This window comes from Penicillium psychrosexuale (assembly GCF_028828465.1).
Source record: "Penicillium psychrosexuale strain IBT 29551 chromosome Unknown utg000002l, whole genome shotgun sequence".
Lineage (NCBI taxonomy): Eukaryota > Fungi > Ascomycota > Eurotiomycetes > Eurotiales > Aspergillaceae > Penicillium > Penicillium psychrosexuale.
The window spans coordinates 749,046-764,018 of NW_026643187.1; the positions used below are offsets into that span (position 1 = coordinate 749,046).

The 14,973-nt window shown below is 47.7% G+C and overlaps 9 protein-coding genes across 9 annotated transcripts; 4 read left to right on the forward strand and 5 right to left on the reverse strand.

Moving 5' to 3' along the window:
- Window positions 1-21: 21 nt before the first annotated feature.
- N7518_001425 (uncharacterized protein) lies at window positions 22-1,023 on the reverse strand (the record flags this gene model as incomplete). The annotated part of the gene is made up of 1 exon (XM_057182353.1): window positions 22-1,023. One exon carries the CDS (start codon window positions 1,021-1,023, stop codon window positions 22-24), a length of 1,002 nt encoding a protein of 333 aa, XP_057043803.1.
- A 443-nt stretch (window positions 1,024-1,466) lies between these two features.
- Window positions 1,467-1,841, reverse strand: N7518_001426 (uncharacterized protein; the record flags this gene model as incomplete). Its single annotated transcript, XM_057182354.1, has 1 exon — window positions 1,467-1,841. The coding sequence occupies one exon, from the start codon at window positions 1,839-1,841 to the stop codon at window positions 1,467-1,469; it is 375 nt and encodes a 124-aa protein (XP_057043804.1).
- A 1,599-nt stretch (window positions 1,842-3,440) lies between these two features.
- Window positions 3,441-4,169, forward strand: N7518_001427 (uncharacterized protein; the record flags this gene model as incomplete). The annotated part of the gene is made up of 1 exon (XM_057182355.1): window positions 3,441-4,169. One exon carries the CDS (start codon window positions 3,441-3,443, stop codon window positions 4,167-4,169), a length of 729 nt encoding a protein of 242 aa, XP_057043805.1.
- A 537-nt stretch (window positions 4,170-4,706) lies between these two features.
- On the reverse strand, window positions 4,707-5,804 carry N7518_001428 (LLM class flavin-dependent oxidoreductase; the record flags this gene model as incomplete). Its single annotated transcript, XM_057182356.1, has 1 exon — window positions 4,707-5,804. One exon carries the CDS (start codon window positions 5,802-5,804, stop codon window positions 4,707-4,709), a length of 1,098 nt encoding a protein of 365 aa, XP_057043806.1.
- A 1,322-nt stretch (window positions 5,805-7,126) lies between these two features.
- On the forward strand, window positions 7,127-7,490 carry N7518_001429 (uncharacterized protein; the record flags this gene model as incomplete). The annotated part of the gene is made up of 3 exons (XM_057182357.1): window positions 7,127-7,228; window positions 7,285-7,367; window positions 7,436-7,490. 3 exons carry the CDS (start codon window positions 7,127-7,129, stop codon window positions 7,488-7,490), a joined length of 240 nt encoding a protein of 79 aa, XP_057043807.1.
- A 119-nt stretch (window positions 7,491-7,609) lies between these two features.
- Window positions 7,610-9,406, reverse strand: N7518_001430 (alpha-N-arabinofuranosidase; the record flags this gene model as incomplete). The annotated part of the gene is made up of 6 exons (XM_057182358.1): window positions 7,610-8,508; window positions 8,565-8,664; window positions 8,717-8,805; window positions 8,859-8,986; window positions 9,051-9,245; window positions 9,300-9,406. 6 exons carry the CDS (start codon window positions 9,404-9,406, stop codon window positions 7,610-7,612), a joined length of 1,518 nt encoding a protein of 505 aa, XP_057043808.1.
- A 738-nt stretch (window positions 9,407-10,144) lies between these two features.
- Window positions 10,145-11,961, forward strand: N7518_001431 (sugar porter family MFS transporter; the record flags this gene model as incomplete). Its single annotated transcript, XM_057182359.1, has 7 exons — window positions 10,145-10,171; window positions 10,222-10,267; window positions 10,317-10,392; window positions 10,440-10,631; window positions 10,690-10,933; window positions 10,984-11,240; window positions 11,304-11,961. The coding sequence occupies 7 exons, from the start codon at window positions 10,145-10,147 to the stop codon at window positions 11,959-11,961; spliced, it is 1,500 nt and encodes a 499-aa protein (XP_057043809.1).
- Window positions 11,962-12,306: 345 nt separating this feature from the next.
- N7518_001432 (PSME3-interacting protein) lies at window positions 12,307-13,176 on the reverse strand (the record flags this gene model as incomplete). The annotated part of the gene is made up of 2 exons (XM_057182360.1): window positions 12,307-12,896; window positions 13,011-13,176. 2 exons carry the CDS (start codon window positions 13,174-13,176, stop codon window positions 12,307-12,309), a joined length of 756 nt encoding a protein of 251 aa, XP_057043810.1.
- A 562-nt stretch (window positions 13,177-13,738) lies between these two features.
- gcy1 (putative glycerol dehydrogenase Gcy1) lies at window positions 13,739-14,776 on the forward strand (the record flags this gene model as incomplete). Its single annotated transcript, XM_057182361.1, has 3 exons — window positions 13,739-13,758; window positions 13,833-14,210; window positions 14,281-14,776. 3 exons carry the CDS (start codon window positions 13,739-13,741, stop codon window positions 14,774-14,776), a joined length of 894 nt encoding a protein of 297 aa, XP_057043811.1.
- Between the last annotated feature and the right edge of the window lie 197 nt (window positions 14,777-14,973).

Sequence of the window (14,973 nt, forward strand, 5' to 3'; positions counted from 1 at the left end):
CATCGCATTCATGCAGTGGTGTCAAGCAGTTAGCGTACGGATAGCCTCGATATCAAATCGCAGGTGTATCTCGTACTCACGGCCGATAGTGTGAATTCTAGCGATCCGACGGGTACCTCTCTCCCAAGCTCCTAGCACAAAGCATGCCGCTGCCTTACCTAGCTGTGTACCTAGAAGCTCTCGATACTCCTCGGTACCATACTCCCATGCGTGACTCTCAAGACGATCACGCGTAGGCCAATCCAAATCATGTCTCGGGTAGAGGATTTCCTGCACATAGGGCAGGGTCTCTTCATTCACGATATTAGTAAAATAAAGATATTCGAGAGTATCGATGGGGTGGTCAAAACTATATTGAGCGATAGCGACATTGGACCAATGAGGCCCTGTGTACCTGTAAATACATTCAGCAATTAGAGTGCCTTTTGTGAAGCTATGTTGATACTGGGTTTCTTTTTTGTCGCCATCCTTGTTATACCCATAGTGGAATAGTCGTGTGAAGCGGTATTTTTTGTTTGTTATTGGGAGTCCTAGGTTTTTCAAGTCATCCCTGATGGATTTAGGTGGGTCATCAAAATGGTTCACTGGACATGTAAATCTTTCTCTCTTATTGCTGTTATTGAACAGACCGAACAATGTCTGTCTTGCTTGCCCACAATGGCAGCCGCCTAGAGTTGGGTTGGCAATCCATGCTTGGTATGCAGCTCCTTTTTCATGGAACTCACAGACTTCATCGTCCGACAGTGGGGGCTTTTCATCACCTAAAGGGCTATTGAACGCAACTGGAGTCATTCCATTACTCGATGTACTGTTGTCATCGGGAATGGGATACAGGAGAGGAGATGCTGAAGGTTCTGCGATTTCTTGCGAAAGTACTGGGGACTCCGGGGATTTGGGATTCAGGCGCCGCCGAGTTGGGGAGCGAGAAGAATCACTGTCATCATCGTGGCTGCGCCCCCGTTTGTGTAGACTTGGCTTATGTGGTTTCGTTGGTCTGCGTAGCCCTGCTGGTCGATATGCCATTTTACAGTCCCGCGTTTTGTTTTGTGTTGTGCAGAAAAGATAGAAAATTTGGGTGCCGTTATATTCTGTAAAGATATTATCTCGAATGAATACTTGTAATGAGCAAACGAGAAACAATATGCTTATATAGTCCTGATGAGTTGGCCTTCATAATATGTTGGATGGGGCTATTGAAAGAAGAAAGAAACAAGTCCTCGACAGAAATAGAACACCCAAGAGCTCACCCAAGCCATGAATATACCAAGACGTCAGAAGATTTTATGTACAAAGAGAGTAGAGTCCCGCGACAAAGAGCACAAAAATAAATTCACAAAGAGTTCGAGGCAAAACAAAGCGAAACAAATTGCTTTGTTGGGATAATACTATTCTAAGCTATAGGCTATATTAACCCCCAAGCTATGGGTGAGATACCTGTAATAATAGGTGCGGTCTATAATTGACACCTAAAGATTATTCTGAGAGGTTAATTTTAGAATAGATGCCCTATAGATTTCTTTCTTTTCATCCAGAATCGACGCAACTCGGAGTAGAAGATCAGACCGCTCGTGGGGTGTGGTCTGTGACCATGCTGGGAAAGCTCGAGACGCGACATTGATGGCGTAGTCGACGACGACGTTTGGGGGACTGAGAGGCACTTTCAGCAAGAGTGTGCCTGAGCGAGGGGAAGGCGAATCTATCCATTCCGGTGTGTGTGCACAATCAAGGAACTGGTTTTCGACGAAGTTCTGAAGCTGAAGAGGCTCGTTCGTGGAGTTAGTGAGGTGGTCCGTGGCTCGCACCAGGGTATCGAGCTGCCACAACGTAGAAATAGTGTCCATGATTGCTATAGTTGTAGTAAGAGAGGAAATGAAGGCAATCCTATGCTTGGGATAGTGAGGCTGAGATCTGGTTAATGTGTGTGATACTTCCTGGGCTCAAAGATAATACCTTGTGCCGCGGATGTTGACGTGATTAGAATGAGACGCGCCGAGAAAGAGTACCATAACAAGTTCGCCTGTTTATTATACCACTTCCACCCGCCTAGTGAGAGATCCGAAGGGTTAACCAAGCCGTATATGAGATGATACCTCACTACATGGCTTGTTAATTGGCTGAATATGAGGATATGAAAATAGCTTCTACAATATTAGAAACTGAGTAGTTATTTCATCCTGCTATTAGAGGCAGAATGAATGTCAAAACATTTAGTAGATCACTCAAGCTTCAAACCAACATGGTACATGGTACCCCGGGGTCTTGCTTCCTACCACACTTAAAGGGAAGGCCAGAGAAGTAGCCAGATTGCATTAGCTAACCTCTCAAATCTGTGTATGGCTACATATAGACAGAGTTGAATACATGCCTGTGATCTATACATGAAATAACACGTGATGTGAACCCACTTGCCCTTTCGGGAGTATATAGGGCACAGGAGGTATCAGCCCTTTCATCCTTTTTTTTTGATTTTCACCAATTAACTCCTGCTTTTGTCTTCTTGTAGAGCAGCAAACATATTATATACATTAATTATAACTAATACTAACCAAGTACATACTAAGTGTTGATGATCTGCAGGCATAAACATTATATTCAGGCATCAACATGTGGGGACCCACCTTCCCTTTTCGGAAGCATACATTCCCATATATTTCACAGCAACACCTTCCCCCTAACTGAGAGTCCCCCAGTGGCTGAGTGGGCTCGCACGCATGTACTTGGTAACCCCAGCCGCCTGCGTTCGACCTGCTCAGTCCACAATCCTAAACTTTCCAATTATGCACCCCCAACCATCTTCTTCCCACCGCAGGTCCAGGACCCAGTTCTGCCAGCAGGCAGGAATTGTGAGGATCTTGGGGTCGAACAGATTGTCAGAGAGCTTTATGGGCCACCAATATTGGTACATTGGTTGGGCAGTGGCCACCACTGGCTGGGACTCTCATTTTTTGGGTGTTTCTTTTTTGTTTTCCTTCCCCTTTCTATTTTCCTCTCTTGTCTTGTTAGCGTTTCCCACGCAAGATAATAAGAGCCCCTTGTCCCGAAGGAGTAATTGCAAGGCTTCTTGGCTACTAGTTGAAAGATAAATTTACTCCATGTCAGACAGGTCTGTTAACCCTTTTCCAGCCATTCGAGTATTGTTTCTCAAATCTAGCCGAGGCTCTCAAGCTACTATTCATGCGTCCAAGAGCAAGGGCCATAGACATAGGACTGCCTGCTTTGTCATAGACAAAGCCAAGAGAATTCACGTATAAATACTCGGGTTGTTTGATTCTTTCACTCTTTGAGTCTTTGTCAATTTATTCAAACAAAAATGCTGCACAATGCCATTGACCAAGTTTTCTTTATTACTTATCCGTATTATGTATGCTCGGTTCGAGCATATAAGTTCGCTCGAGGTACCCTGTTGTCTAATTAGACCATTGGACCAATTATATCCCACAATGGCTTTTAAGTATCCCCAGTTTGAGCCGTATGGAGATAAGCTAATCCGATGGATGGAAAATACCAACGAACCCGGATGCCCAGTTCCTATGACTACACTTAAGTCACAGAATCTTCCAAAGTCGCCGGACTGGAACATCGAGTACGAAAGAGAATGGTTATCACCAGATCGTATTGCCTCTATTGTGGGTCTTGGTCTGCGAGTTGGAGAGTTAATTCCAAATGACCTATATCCCACAGAGTCCCCATGTCTACGGCATTCAATCATCAAGGCCCGTCGTAATGGAATCACAGCCTTGGTGGGGACAATTGCACCAGGCGTACTTTTTGTTTATTCTATTCGAAGATACCACGAGTCGAACGATCCATATATATCAGATCTTGCTAAGACTGCCTATGGAACGCATTTTGCGTTGGATAGTTTGAAGTATATCTTTATGAACGACGTGCAGGAATCTGCAACTGAACCATTTATCGAAGAACAGATCTACCCGTCCCGTGAGGGAATTAAGTATCCATCCGCAGAGAGTCAAACCTGGGACTATCCTTCGCCGGAGTTTAGAGCTATTATGGGTACCCCTATCGGTAAGGTTGTCGGATACTTCATTCTAGGTGCGTTTGGCCAAGGTGTGAAACGGGTTGCACGAATTGTCACTTTTCACACTGGTCTTGACCTTCACAAACTGGAAATTCGTTTTGATATTGAAGATGTTGTAGATCTATGTTGAAAATTCCTTTGAGGGAATTCGACTTAGATATAATATCATAGGGGACTGTTGACTTCATTTGCTGTAGGTAGAGGGAGATGGAGTGGAGACACTGGTTTTCAATCAATTTTATGTTATAAGTGTATCAAAATCTTAGATTTAAGTAGCCCCTCGATCATCTAGCATTTTATTGTAAGCTAATCACGATATTGGCTGAAAGGATATCGAGTGATAACCAATAGTAAACACACTGCATCCATTACTCCGCATAGGTGAGGGCGCAGGGCCAAGCCACTCACGGGACTCGGCCCGGGCCGCGTTGGCCTTTTCAGTATCAAAGTGGGGATGTCTGAGAGGAGACCAAGTCGGAGATGACTGGCCTGTATGGCTGTGGGATTAAGGAAGGAGGTTTGTGGGTGCTAGGACTGAGGTCAAACCTGGCTTGTTTGATGGTTCGTTACTAGACTTTAATTCATTGAATGGTCTTCCCACATCATGAAAACTAAATACATATGCAGTGTCTCAATATATGCTAAGACCAGTTCTAACGCTCGTTATTTAATTCGCAGCCCCATTCTCCCGTTCCTTTAACGCTTGACGAACTTTGGGAATAACGAACCGTCCATAATCAATAGCGTCGTTGAGATTATCATAGCCTCGGATAGAGATGAGGTCGGCACCAAGATCAACATAGTCAAGAAGCGACTCGACAATAGTCTTGGGCGATCCAACCAGGGCAGTGGATGCACCACGTGCATTCGTTGCAGTAACAGTAGGATACCAAAGAGCGCGGTCCTGGACCTCTCCGCGAGCGGCAATATCAAGGAGCCGCTGAGAGCCGGCGTTCTGTGGGGGCGGCGCATTCGCGGGGACCTTGCCTTGTCCTTTCGCACGGTTGGTAGTCAGCGCATCGAGGGTTTGGTGTGCTTTGGCCCAAGCAAGGTCGTCAGTCTCTGCAAGAATAGGACGGAAGGTTACCCAGATGCGAGGTCTGTCTGAGTCCGGGCGACCGGCCTTTGCTGCCTCCGCATAGATGCGATCAATCTGGTCCTTTGTTTCTTTCAAAGGTTCACCCCACAGTCCGAAGATGTCAGCCAGGGAGCCTCCAATACGGTATGCTTCGTCCGATGAACCGCCGACTGAGACGGGAATTGTGCCGTTAGTCGGCCGAACGCGGTTGCTGAATTGTTTGAAGGTGTAGTATTTGCTGTCCCAGTCAAATGGCTCATCGGATTTCCACGCGCGGCGGAGAATTTGAATGTATTCCTCAAGGCGTCCGTAACGTTCATCCTTAGTCAGGAAGTCTCCTTCCTTAGCCTGTTCTGCATCGCTTCCACCTGCGATAAAGTGAACAACGACGCGACCGGAGCTAAGTTGGTCCAGTGTAGCTAGCGCCTTTGCCGCAACTGTGGGGTAAAGAGTATTGGGTCGCAGAGCAATGATGACCTTGATGTTTTTGGTCACCGACAGAATGGTGGCTCCAATGGTGAATGGATCATAGGATGAGGAGTCGTAGGGTACCAGCGTGTAGTTGTAAGCATAGTCATCAAGGTTGCGAGCGTAGCGAACGAGATATTCAGGATCAATCGAGGCGTTGGGAATTGGATGGATCTCGGTAGATGCGTTCGGGAACGTGACGCTGATGAATTCCGGCATGGTGACTGCTTTTTTCTGCCTTTTGATGTTCTTAATTTTCTTGTCAGGTACTGTTTTACTTCTCATTCGTGGTAGATTGATCTTCTTTTAATACTTCGTAGTATCTCCGAGTTGATTTGGCATCAACGAATGACGCAAGATGGTAAGATATTGCGTCTTAGCACGCAAGTCGATAACCATATCGTTCCACACCGGATGTTTTGGATTTTCCTAATTCAAGTAAGCGTTACTCCTTCGGCTGCATCAAGTGAAGACTAGTACGAGGACTAGAAGGTATTGCGCCAGTATTGCGCAAGATCGACCATGGGAATCGCAATATGAGGTTGACTAGCACCCAGGTAAGCCTATAGAAAACTAGCCGAGATCGCAGTTCAATTTCCTCTGACTTCTCCAGATCTTCAATCTCTTGATAACGAGTTGCAGGGATGTCCATTCATGACACATTAATCACTGAGATAATATTCGTCGTGATGTGGTGCGGGTATAGACTCATGCCAGGCTAGCTTCTGCCTTTAACGCTAGTTGCCGGCGGGTTAATCTATATCCAGGGCCTCCATAAAGTGCAAAGGTCATGATGAGGTTGGTCGTTCTGCTCAGGTTCCTTCGGCAGAGCGTACAATATATATCCCGAGGTCTCAGACTCTCGGGGTTCATCCCAAATGCAAGTGAGACGTGTCCTTTAAGGAGTTATCCTGGCTATCACGCGCAATTTCTACTCCAAGGCAGTATTTTGTGATCTTTTCCTGTGAGTCTCAGCTGAGTGCAAACAATCAATGGCTGAAGTTATAGTTGGACCAGCGCTCCGGCCAAAGACCCGGCAGCTTGGTATTCAAGACCACTCGCCTGTTACTCTGATTGAGCTTGCATTCGATTTCCACGCAATAGAGGTCAAGCCATCGATATACCTCTCTAAGACCGTGATATGTGATATACCCTGTGAGACCTGGTTGGAGTGCGTTGCTGACGCCTTGGGCCGGTCCACCTGCCCAAGTGGGCACCCCATCCGCCGTCAGATCATGACTCAGCATTCAGGTCCGGTCTCACGTGCCACACTCAATGCGACTCTCTATGATAGGATCTATCAAATAGGGGAAGATTGTTTTGAATCTTGAAATTCATCCAGCTTGACATCATTACCAGGTTCAAACCAATAAGGAAAGCGACAACCTGTTGAGAGGCGCGTGATGATAAGACGCTAGTCCAAATCGGGATACTACGTCATCGATGAGGGATGGGTTATATCCGCGACATACCTCACTCCATCTTGTTTCGTTTACACATGTTTCCCATTTGAACAAATCTACTACATTGAACCAGCCACTATGCCACTCGTTGTCCCAGGAATCAACAGCTCATTTGGCGATAAGTCCGAGTGGGTCAACAAGCTGATGGGCAAGACGATAAGCGACACTACTAATGAGACAGTACGTCACCTTTGAGAAATCATCAAAATCAAATATGACTTCTAACCGTTCCCTAGTCTTTTGCAAAGAAGGATCTTCCTGAATCTCACCGGGTGTTGAAGCCAGGTGACGCGAAGACCATGGATCATAATCCAAACAGGTAAAGCCTTATTGCAAAGTGCCGTGAAGCCAATGACCATGTTGCTGACGGTGTACGATTGAACATAGACTTAACATCCTTGTTGATGATGCTGGAGAGGTGCATGATGTGAACTACGGTTAGAGCTAAGATATATTTACTAAGCCTGGTGGCTCAAATCACAAGAACAAATTGAGCCAATTGAATATCTATTACTTGAAAGTCTATTGATGTCCTCAAATTACCATCTTGTATGGGCTAACTCACTCTGCCTTCCATCTGAGTAGAGTAAGGGAGTGTCGCGGGAACACATATGTTCCACTTCCAGTCCAGGTCGACTCTTGGATCGCCACTTCTTCTTTGCCGTTCATATTTGTCACGGACAGATCGCCCGCGGTGACCGTGAACACAGCTACTTCTCCTTGGGCTCCCTCAACATGACTTTCCAAGTCTCGGGAGTCGTGAATATTCACCACAGCAACATTAACAAACCCATCATCTCCTACAGTGGCACTTACATCCAACCACGGCGTATCCTTGGCACTTCGAATCCACTTGGGCGATGTCTCACCCTCATATGTTCCGCAAGAAACATGACTGGCCACGGTCCAACCGCGCATGTATCGTGAAAACAGCCAAAGCGGCCACCAGGTGGTCTGCTTGGTAATTCCTTCCGGGGTAGTCATCAAGGGCGAGATGACATTCACAGTCTGCGCGATACACGCCATGCTAACATCCTTGCTCTTTCGGACAAAGACATTCAACCAGGCGGCCACGGCGAGCGCATCGGAGAGCGTGTAGTTCTCTTCGGCACCTAGGCTCCCCTCTGCGCGGATTGGATCCCACACGTTCCACTCGTCGAAGCAGATCGTCGGGCGGAGTTGCTCGGGAGGAACTTTGTTCTCCACCCTGGCAAGGTCAATCAAAGCGGACGTAATTTCAATTGCGCGCTCGGCGGCGAGTGGCGCTGTCACGTTGAGGAGGTGGGATGATGAAGACGTGTAGAGATGGATGCTGTGCATGTCAATCAAAGGGACTGAGCTGGTTGACAATGTGGAGTGGGCAGGCACAAGACACTGATTTAGTGTGTAGTAATCCCACGAAGCAGTGCCATCTTGGCCGCAGAGGATCAAGATCAGGGTGGGATCCAGGAGTTTGAGAGCTGTTTGAAAATCATATTAGCGCGAGTGCTCTGGTAGGATTGAAACGAAGCATTACCTTTAGCCCATTGGATTGCCTTGTGAGCATACGCTTCCTTGGTCATCTGCTCCACCTGCCAAGGACCCCAACACTCGTTTCCGAGGGCCCAGTACTTGACCTGCTCAGGTTGTTAGATCGTTGCAGCTGAAAGTCTTGCACTTATTACATACATTGTAGGGCTCCTCACGACCATTCTTTCTTCGTAGATTGGCATAGTAAGTATTGCCAGTTCCATTGCAGTACTCAACCCAACCCAAGGCTAATATTGTCCAACATCAGCATGTTGTATCAAAGTCTTAAATAAGAACGTACCCTCATCCAAGGTACCGGTACCAAAGTTGAAGCAAAGGTACGGCTCCGTACCCAGAGCTTCACACCATTGTATGAACTCGTCAGTACCAAATTGGTTCGTCTCGGTCCCGAGCCAAGCAAGTTCTGGTCTGTCGGTAGGTCGATATCAGCAAAGTTCCACCAAAGTTAATATGACATGAGAAGTAGACATACCTTGCTGGCCGTTGATCCTTAGGACCAACACCATCGAGCCAGTGATAGGTCGCACAAAAGTTGCCGCCAGGGTATCGAACGACAGGGATGTTGAGCCCCTTCAACGCCCCTAGGACATCTTTGCGGAATCCTTTCTCATCTGACAGCGGGTTTCCAGGATCATAGATGCCACCGTAGATACACCGGCCCATATGCCTAAGAGCTAGTCAGTTTATGTAATGAGACTGGAAGAAGTTCAAGATGCCTTACTCGGTAAAGCCGGCGTAAATGTTTGGGTTGATCTTGGAGATGCGCCTTGATGGGTGCACGGAGATGAGAGGCGTCTCATGATCATCCAATTTGGTAAAGGTCGTCATTGTTTGCACGAATAGTTTTGTTTCTACTGTTTATGTTGAGGCGTCACTTCTGACTAAATATGCGATTTAGCTTGGATCCAAGGTCGCGGTTCACTTTAGGGAAAAGGTGTTTGAAAGGCGCGATTCAAGGTAGACAAGTAAGAAGCAGATGTATACTGATCGCAGATAATCTATCGAAATAACCGAGGGTTCAGGCCTTGAAGCGGCAAAACTCCTGCGGGGGAACTGTCGTGAGATCCGGATGATGACCCCTGTATTAGCCCTAGTAGCCCTAGCAGCGTTTGCGGTGACTACCGGAAACCCGAGACGAAGCCCTTAGTTAGCTTTCTGGATCAATGATAGATCAACAGACCAATGAGTCGGCAGTCTAGCCTTAAATGCCCCCGACATGAGAGAAAGGTGGGAGATATTCCATCAATCACAGACGAGATCACGCGCCACATTTATTTGCCAACTCCTCCCCGCATGCTTGCAACTCGTCATTCCGGACCATTTCTAGCAAAGGACAAAATATGAGAAGCGATTGGTGAAGCAGTTTCCGCATTTCCCCATGTTTACACCACGCGATGTTAGCGCAGTTCAAGCCTCGACTTCCCCGAGTATACGATTCTCCGAGGTCATGGCTAATTGCATGGGTTTCTCTGTATATGTAGACAAGATTCCCCGGAGAATGTGTGGCATGTGGAGGTAGATCTTCATTCCCCATATTCTTCGATATAATATCCACTTCTCCAAACCATGCATCTCTCGCCATCATGGTACCAGGTATGAAGGCACAACTGCATTGAGAAGACGGAGCTCATGTTTTGATATAGTTCCTGGTCGGCGTCTTTGCCTCTCTTGGATCATTCCTTTATGGATGTATGTCACCAATTCCCTGCTTGACACGCGGAATCTAATAAATTCGCAGATGATCTGGGTGTAATCGCCGAGGTGCTTGTCTGCCAATCATTTAAAGCCAAATTCGAGGCAGATGATACCCAAACGTCAGTCTCATAACATATGGAATATGGAAATAGCTGACGATTTGCAGAGGATTAGTCGTGTCTTTATTCACGGCTGGCGCATGCATCGGTGCCGGACTTGCGGGCGTCAGTGGTGATCATTTAGGTAGACGACGGACCATCTCACTGGGATGTTTTATCTTCACTCTCGGGGGTGGTCTTCAAACCGGTGCGAGGACAATTGCCTATCTATATAGCGGACGATTCCTAGCCGGGTTAGGGTTTGTGATTTCTCTCAAAAAAGATACCCAAATAAGCACTAATCAGATTAATTCTTAGTGTCGGTTTCCTCACAATGATGATTCCTCTCTACCAAGCCGAGATCTGTCACCCCAGCATCCGTGGTCGAGTTACGGCCTTGCAGCAGTTCATGCTCGGTATTGGAGCGCTCTGCGCTACATGGATTGGTTATGGAACATACACCGGCTTTGCAGAGGATAACAATGCGCAATGGCAACTGCCTCTCGGTTTGCAAATTGCCCCTGCGGTATTCTTGGGTCTTTTGATCTCTTTCTTCCCTGAGGTAGGGTCTGATTTCCATCGGGTCAACTCCAATAACTGATGTTTATCCAGTCGCCTCGCTGGCTTATTGACCACAACCGCACCGAAGAGGGATTGCGCACATTGGCCAAGCTGCATGCGCATGGTAACGAAAACGATGCTTGGGTCCAGGCAGAATTCGCTCAAATTCAGGAGAGCATCACGTTTGAGCATGAGAACGAGGCGAAGTCATATGTCGAGTTGTTGACCAATCGCTCCTCGTTCCGTCGGTTGTTCCTCTGCTGTGCATTGCAAGCCTCAGTCCAGATGACCGGTGTATCCGCCATTCAGTAAGTGTACAACTGCCAAGATACATCAACATAGAATCAGTCAGCTAACATGTTCGTGCATAGATACTACTCACCTCAGATTTATGGTCAAATCGGTATCTCCAACGAAGACACCCTCAAGTACCAGGCAATCAACTCTATCATCGCATTGGTCGGCCAGTTCCTGTGCATGATGTTCATTGATCGCTTCGGCCGTCGCTGGACTCTGATCAGCGGCAACCTCGGCAACATGGTGACCTTCATCGTTGCAACTATCCTACTCGCAAAGTTCCCTCCATCGACCAACAACAACGGCGCGCATTGGGGTTTCATCATCATGACTTGGCTGTACAATTTCTCCTTCTCCGCAACCTGTGGTCCTTTGTCCTGGATTATTCCAGCCGAAGTATTCGACACTCGCACACGTGCCAAAGGTGTCTCGATTGCTACCATGCTTTCGTTTGCTTTCAACACGATGATCGGGCAGGTCACGCCTATTGCAATGACGAACATTGGCTATCGCTACTATTTCGTATTTGTCATCTGCAACTTCACCAATGCGGTCTTCTTCTGGCTCTTGCTTCCAGAGACTAAGCGCGTTCCTCTCGAGGAAATGAACCAGATGTTCACGAATGCGCCATGGATCGTGCCCGGAAGTCGCAAAGAAGACTATATGACTCATGACCTGGAGCGGAAGGTTGAGGAGCAGGAAGTGAAGCATAATGCGTTGCATGTTGACTAGAATAGGGCCAAGGGGAAGGACTGTAGGGGACATCGTTGGGGTTGCATGTGTGGAGAGCTCAGTTGTGATATTGAGATACAATAATGAAGTTGTTACCCGTGGAGTAAAATGTTCGTAAAATCGATCGGCCTTGTAATATGTAAGAGAAGGCACCAAAATAGATGACTTGAGAAGGTCAACAAATTGGATATGAGAGATGATCTATAGATACTAATGAGAGGCCAAGCCATGCCCTCTTATTATACCTGTAGAGACATTGCTTATTCAATCATTAATTTGATCTACATCATACAATGCTAAGATAGATTTTGTGCTAACCCGAGGTCATTCATGGATGTTGTTCCATCATTCAGAATCTGAGCTGTATCCTGCCAAGCCAAGCGAAACTGGGACTGGTTTTGTCGGGATTTTGGACTTTATTTGCCCCTCCTCTGTGTCTGTTACCACCTTGGGCTGTGTGGCAGTATTTGTGGTTTCAGATGATGGGGCAGAAGCAGCAGGTGTGGCTTGATCGGACTTAGAAGCCCCTTGGTCCAGCTTCTTGGTACTTGAAATACCAGATCCAGGCTGTTTCTGCGAGTCTTTCCCATTCTGTGTGTCCTTCTCAGCAGTAATCTCGGTGACTGAAGCTTTGCGCTTCTTCCCTGCAATCAATGAGTTCTTGTGTTTATCACTCCGTCTCTTGCGAGCCAGTGCGGTCCATTCTTCTCCTTGTATAGGTGCCTCCGACGAGGTTGATTCAAGCAATGCTTTCTGCGCCTTCTCGCGCTGCCGGCGGAAGGATTCAAGTTGTTCCGCTGTCTCTCTCTTCACAGCAGCCTCCTGGGCACGTGTTGACTCGAGAACAGAATCCAGGAAGTCGACTTCATCTTCATCGAGGGATCGAAACTGGTTTTTGAGACGCGATTTCTCTTCAAAGGCTTCTTGTTTGGCCACTGTATGATAACCGAGGAAAATCACCCTAACATGTTAGCCAGATTCCCGGATGAATTGTCCACTACTCTTCCTTGTTCGCGCAGACGGGGGCCAGGTATCCGAGTTGGGCTCACTTTTATTGCGCTCCAGCACCTCGAAGAGACTTTTGCCCTCATCCTGTTTCCCTATTTCGGCCTTCCGTCTCCGCTCCTCCTCTAGCTCCTGCTGCACTCTGAGCCACTCATCGTCCCGCTCGATCGGCTTCTCATTTGTTCCGGATGAAACGAAACCCGATGACATAGTGACCGGGCTGGGTAAATGGGTCGTTATGGGTCACGGGATGGAGCACTGGGAATGGTCGGTCGGAATGCGAAATTATCCGGCGACGGGGGTACCGGGATGGGACGTGGGGTGGACCGAAACGCGGGATGAAAATAAAAGAGATTCGAGAAGTTCCTGGAAAGTTGAGGTTTCAGGTAATTGTGAGACCCGGACAGTTCGGAGAATTGCAAGAATTGGAGGGGTCGATCTTAATTGGAAGATGTGGACCAATATGAGTTGCATTTAGCCAGAATGCTGTCTCTTGCCCTGTCACGGTGGAACTGGATATAGCCAGTCGGGTAATTCGTGATCACTTCATCCAAGGACACCCAATTTGTTGCGAATACGACAGAAATCAAGAGAGATAACATCCAATATCCTTCGATTTAAACCCCCACTCCCCCCTCTCTCATCTCCCCCACGACATCATCGCTTGCTCTTGGACCTGCCCACTTTAAATCTGCTTACCATATAAAGCCAAGGTGCCTCTTGATAGTCTTTTTTTTTAAATTCATTCTTCCGGCTTTCAAAATACAACAAAATGTCGAACCAACACACCGAGTGAGTGCCTTACAATGCAATGCAATACGCCTCCCCTCCTTAGCCATTGCATTAACGCTTACCTTTCTTTTCAGGAAGACCTATACCCTCAACACTGGCGCCAAGATCCCCGCCATCGGCCTGGGAACATGGCAGTCCAAGCCTAATGAGGTCCGCGAGGCCGTGAAGAACGCCCTTCTCGCCGGTTACCGCCACATTGACACTGCTCTGGCTTACGGCAACGAGGCTGAGGTCGGTGCGGGTATTAAGGACTCCGGCGTGCCCCGCGACCAGATCTGGCTCACTACCAAGCTGGACAACCCCTGGCACAAGCGCGTCACTGAGGGCATTGATTCCTCTCTCAAGGACCTCGGCACCGATTACGTTGACCTCTACTTGATTCACTGGCCCAGCTCCACCGACCCCGAAGACCTGTCTAAGCATCTGCCCGACTGGGACTTCATCAAGACCTGGTAAGTGACACCAAGCATCCACTTCCAAGGTTAGTGGGGAACCATTGCTGACTCCTCATGTCTACCACAGGCAAGAAATGCAGAAGCTGCCTGCCACTGGCAAGGTCCGCAATATCGGTGTCTCTAACTTTGGCATCAAGAACATGGAGAAGCTCCTGAATGACCCCAGCTGCAAGATCGTACCCGCCGTCAACCAGATCGAGCTGCACCCCAACAACCCATCCCCTAAGCTGGTCGCCTACAACACCTCTAAGGGTATCCACTCCACGGGTTACTCCTGCCTGGGCTCAACCAACTCTCCCCTGTACAAGGATCCCACTCTCCTGCAGATTGCGGAGAAGAAGGGCAAGACTCCTCAGCAGGTACTCCTGGTTTGGGGTATCCAGAAGGGCTGGAGTGTCATTCCCAAGTCCGTCAGCAAGTCTCGTATTGAGGGCAACTTTGACATCAATGGTTGGGACTTGACTGCCGATGAGGTGAGGCAGCTCGATAACCTGAAGGACCGCTTCAAGGTCTGTGGTGACGATTGGCTCCCCGTCAAGGTATTCTTTGGCGATGACGAGTAAATATGTCGAAAATTATGAATGTTTTATGAGTACATAGGTTTTAGATACCAAAAGAGTCTTATTGACACCCAAAAGCTCAATATTATTGATGAGACTTGCGAGATTTCAGAATCCACTGCGATGTCGTCATAGTACCAAACATAACATACCAAGCAAACTAGGCAAACATAGTCATTTTGGTCACGCCGGTGGCGGGG